Source organism: the organism of the source record quoted next, assembly GCF_019968985.1.
Source record: "MAG: Porospora cf. gigantea B chromosome Unknown PgB_NODE_2116_length_4078_cov_134.4, whole genome shotgun sequence".
Classification (NCBI taxonomy): Eukaryota; Apicomplexa; class Conoidasida; order Eugregarinorida; family Porosporidae; genus Porospora; species Porospora cf. gigantea B.
The window spans coordinates 1-4,078 of record NW_027178795.1 but is presented as its reverse complement, the minus strand read 5'-3'; the positions used below and the strand labels follow the sequence as shown (position 1 = coordinate 4,078).

The 4,078-nt window shown below is 54.4% G+C and overlaps 4 protein-coding genes across 7 annotated transcripts; 3 read left to right on the top strand and 1 right to left on the bottom strand.

The window, feature by feature from the left end:
* Positions 1-101: 101 nt before the first annotated feature.
* KVP17_003584 (uncharacterized protein) lies at positions 102-1,619 on the top strand (the record flags this gene model as incomplete). Its single annotated transcript, XM_068521060.1, has 1 exon — positions 102-1,619. One exon carries the CDS (start codon positions 102-104, stop codon positions 1,617-1,619), a length of 1,518 nt encoding a protein of 505 aa, XP_068377002.1.
* Positions 1,620-1,694: 75 nt separating this feature from the next.
* KVP17_003583 (uncharacterized protein) lies at positions 1,695-2,724 on the bottom strand (the record flags this gene model as incomplete). 3 transcript variants are annotated; one of them, XM_068521057.1, is made up of 2 exons in its annotated part: positions 1,695-2,307; positions 2,336-2,724. In XM_068521057.1, the coding sequence occupies 2 exons, from the start codon at positions 2,722-2,724 to the stop codon at positions 1,695-1,697; spliced, it is 1,002 nt and encodes a 333-aa protein (XP_068376999.1). The 3 variants fall into 3 exon arrangements, with proteins under 3 accessions (XP_068376999.1, XP_068377001.1, XP_068377000.1); XM_068521059.1 differs by lacking the exon at positions 2,336-2,724 and having other exon boundaries at positions 1,695-2,279; XM_068521058.1 differs by lacking the exon at positions 1,695-2,307 and having other exon boundaries at positions 2,332-2,724.
* A 138-nt stretch (positions 2,725-2,862) lies between these two features.
* On the top strand, positions 2,863-3,495 carry KVP17_003582 (uncharacterized protein; the record flags this gene model as incomplete). Of its 2 annotated transcripts, none has more annotated exons than XM_068521056.1 (2): positions 2,863-3,164; positions 3,192-3,495. In XM_068521056.1, 2 exons carry the CDS (start codon positions 2,863-2,865, stop codon positions 3,493-3,495), a joined length of 606 nt encoding a protein of 201 aa, XP_068376998.1.
* A 111-nt stretch (positions 3,496-3,606) lies between these two features.
* KVP17_005303 (uncharacterized protein) lies at positions 3,607-4,078 on the top strand (the record flags this gene model as incomplete). Its single annotated transcript, XM_068515108.1, has 1 exon — positions 3,607-4,078. A coding segment is annotated over one exon (472 nt), but the record flags the coding sequence as incomplete, so codon positions are not given.

The following is a 4,078-nucleotide window of genomic DNA, read 5'->3' as shown; positions in this document are numbered from 1 at the left end:
TGAAGCAGTTCTCAGTGGTCAACTCGCTATTTGAGAGCATCTACCAGCAACACGACGCCCACGAATTCCTCGCGTCTCTTCTCGACGGATTACACGAGGACATGAACCGCATAGAGACGAAACCGTATGTGGAGATGAACGCGCAGAAGGAGGGGGAGGATCTACATGATTGCGCCCATCGCTTTGATAAGCTTTTCCGACTGCGCGACGACAGCACGATCCTTGACTTGTTTGCTGGGCTGTACATCTCGAGAGTTGAGTGCCTTTCGTGCAACTACTCCACTGCTAGCTTCGAGCGGTTTAATGTGCTGCAGTTACCCGTTCCACATCAGCCCAAAAAGCTCTTACGCCTCAGGTATTTCTCCAAGCCCGTGGGCAAGCACGTTTTCGATACGTGGCTTGGAGTTCCACCCGTTTTTACCGTACGGGCACTTTACTCGCAGGTGGCGCATCTGACCCACTCTTCGAAAGACGATATCATTATCGGCGTACCCTCAGATGACGGGACCTGCGTGGTGGAGCTACTGGAGAACACGACAGCTTCGGTTCCCGAGTTGGAAATTCAGACAGTGGGGTTCTATCAGCAACTCGTTCGAAAGAAGCCCACTGACTTACTCAGCGACCAGCTAGAGGCTGTGTACGTCTACGACCTGGAACAGCGAGGAGACGTAATCGTTCAAACTCGATTCCTTATGAACGAGACCAGTCTCGACTCCTTGGATTACGACGAAGTGAACCCAGAGGAGCACGTGTTCAGTGGTGGGATTCCGATTCTTTCTCAAGCGTCGTCGGAATCTCTTACCTCAGATTCCTTCCATGAAATTGCCAGCAAGCTCTGCTTGAATATGGACGGTGCTGCCTTTCCCCGCGTGCACCGAGTCTCCGACCCCACAGAGAGCGTAGAGGAGCTACATTGCAAGTATGCTCGGTTGGTACTCAACCACAAGACGGAGCTCATCTCGCAGGCGCGGAATGCCCGAGGCTGTGACAGCTTCCGGTCGTGCGAGTCTGAGAAGGACGTGGATCACGACATTCAGGTCCAGCTGCATTGCAACCTCGATGGTTGCGCGCCAGGCAGTTGCTCGGGATGTCTCACAAATGCCGCGTTGGCGGACCTCTGCGTGCACAAGGACCGCCCTCTGGGCCACAAGCGACCGCCTATGGTGACGTCACACGTCCTCACCACAGGAAGATTCACCCTGCCTGACTTCGAGGCCGTGCAGCCCTCTCTAGACACGACACTCACCTTGGCGGACTTGGCGGCGATGTCTTGTGAGGAGGACTTGCTGGTTGGCGAGGACGCTTGGAGGTGCGACCACTGCCATAACAAGGTGGCAACTAAGAAGACGCATGAGGTTTGGTCTGTGGGGGAGCTGGTGTTGGTGCAGTTCAAGCGGTTTTCCCACGGCTCGCTAGGAGAGAAGAATGGTCGACACATTGACATCCCGTTACGTGATTTCATGCTGCCCACGGAGGATGGCGCCTTGACGCCTTACAACCTCAAGGGTGTCATTTGTCACATGGGTACTCTAGATCGCGGACACTATACTGCTTTATGCGAAGAAGACGGAGGTGGGTTTGTGGGAGACGCACTACACAGACGCCTGGAGGCTCTTTGATGACGAGCATGTAGCCGAGCAGAGCAATCCAAATGAGAGAGGCCACTGTCTGAATAGCGCGTATATCGTCGCCTTTCAGAGACAACGTTTGATCTTTTGATTCGTCTGGAACTCTTTGTCGTCGCTGACGAGGACAACTCGAAACGTAGGCACTCCCTTCACTTTCTGGACCACTTCTAGTACCATGCCAAGTGGGGCGTGAATGTTAATGGGGGTCAGGGTATCGCCTTCGTAGTAGCAAACGGCTTTGTCGAGCGAGTACTCTCCGTTAGGGTTCCATGATGTGGGCTGAGCAAAAAGGAGCTCCAACTGAGCGTCAATAAACCACTGCTCCGATACATCATGTACTACCTCCACTGTAGACACACGGTCGATCACAAAAAAGATCGACCACTGGAGTCCGCCATCCAGGATTTTTGGCTGGCTGATTTCCCGGGAGTAGGGGCTGTCGAGCTCCAGCGTGAGCCCTCGCACGCTTAGCATAGCTTGTACCGCCGCCTGTTGCTGCTGGTGCCGCTCTCGGTGCTCAGCGACCCGAAAGGCCTGCATTTCCGCCTTAGCCTCCGCATCGGACTTCAGTTGCAGCAGCAGGGCGTCGTCGGAGTGCTGAGTAAGACCTTTTTCGACGAAGTCGAGGGCTTGTGGGTACAGGCCCAGCATTGTGGATGCTAGCGCCCCGCGCTGGTATCTATGTGAGCACGTTAGCCGCAACTTACGCCTTTACCATCTCCTCGTCAAGAGTCACCGCCTTTTTGCAATCCCCAATGCATGCAACATATTCTCGCTGCTGCAGGTATGCTTGCGCTCTGTTACAATGCAACACAGCGACCAGCTTTGCGTCCTCCGCCTGCACGTCGATGCCGTGGGTGTAGAAGATCACAGCGTCGTCAAAGCGTGAATCCCTCATGGCCTCGTTGCCTTGGTTTTTGCAGTTCTGAGCCACCTCGGTCTTGTCCCCCTCGCGGTAAATCTCGTGGAGAGCCTGGAGCGCGTCGCTGTGGTCGATGCAGGAGGTGTCTTCCATAAATAGAGGATGATCCATGTCACCAAACTGTGCTGTAAGGGTTTTCAGAGTCTCAGACGTCACTTCCCAATCGTCTTCCATCTCAGAAAAGCGCAAATTTGTCAATGTTACAGCGAATGCTGTCATGGCTGCGCTTTCGGCGTCCAGCCAACGAGAATGTAAGTACCCGCTGACCGATTTCGGCTGGTTTGACTAACGATTCGTCAGAACTCGTTGCATATGGCGCTGGAGAAGTGCAACCAGGCCATCGAGTGTCTTGAAAAGAAGGAGGCACGCCTTCTGAAAAGAATCGAGGAGGCCGAAGTCGAAGCGAGAGAAAGAGTACGATCAAATAATAGCGTCGGAGCCATTACCGCTCTGAAACGAAAGAAGTTATTACAGCAGGACTTGGACCAATTGGCAACCTCAAGGCTCACGTTAGAGCAGCAGATCATACAGCTGCATTCCGCACAAACGCAGCAGCTAGCCGTGGAAGCTCTTGCGACTGGAATTAGCGCACAGCGCAGCCTTAACGAGAAAATGTAGGGAGCGGGTCGCAGGTCACATAGGCCCTTCGCACGCATCGATCGCATAATAGAGGACCTCCACGAGCAGCGCGACTTCCAACAGGAATTCGTGTCCGTGCTGTCCCAAAGTGGACCGGACATCGAGGAAAGCGACCTCCTCCAACAGCTCACCGCCATCGAGGACGAGGAGTGGAACCTGAAGCTGCAAGGTGCCGTGCTGCCTCCTTCGGAGCGGCCGTCAGATATCACGGCCAAGGTAGAAAAGGCAGACAGGACTTTGAAGGCTGTGGAGGAGCGTGAGAATCTAAACAGGCTCACGAAGCCTGAGGTGTTCTTCTACGACTAGCACAGGTACGTCTTCTTTGGTGACGGGCCCTGACCCGACGGACGAAGCTAGTCCCGGTCGTCTATGACTAGTGGCATTTTTCCCGAAAAATCGTGATTAATCTCGAGAGAAATGGCCCGTAAATTTCCGCCGCCTCCCCACGTCCCACCGCCGGTACCCACAGGCTACAACGGATTCAACACCGACGTCCGGTGGCAGTCGGCATATATGCCGCCGTTTAGACCTCCAACTGGGTCGTGGAGCATGAAAAACGATCTCATGGCGTGGAACGGTGTGAGCCTCGACGACGTACACTTCGTCCCCAACCCTCCAGGCTATTCTCAACCCTTAGATGATGAGAGCAGCCCGGCTGAATCCAGCCAGGAGTCTGACAACCCTGACAATGTCGGTGGCGACTCAGTCAACTTGGTGCGGGTAGACTTCGCGCATGGCAGCGGAAAGTCCAGCGACATTATAACGCCGATAGAGGGCTGCGAACTGCACCCCATCGTAATTATAAGTGACAGCGCTGGGCGATGCTTCGACGACGACGACCCTTCCTTCGAGAACCCTATCAATGTCAATCAAATGCAAATCACGTATC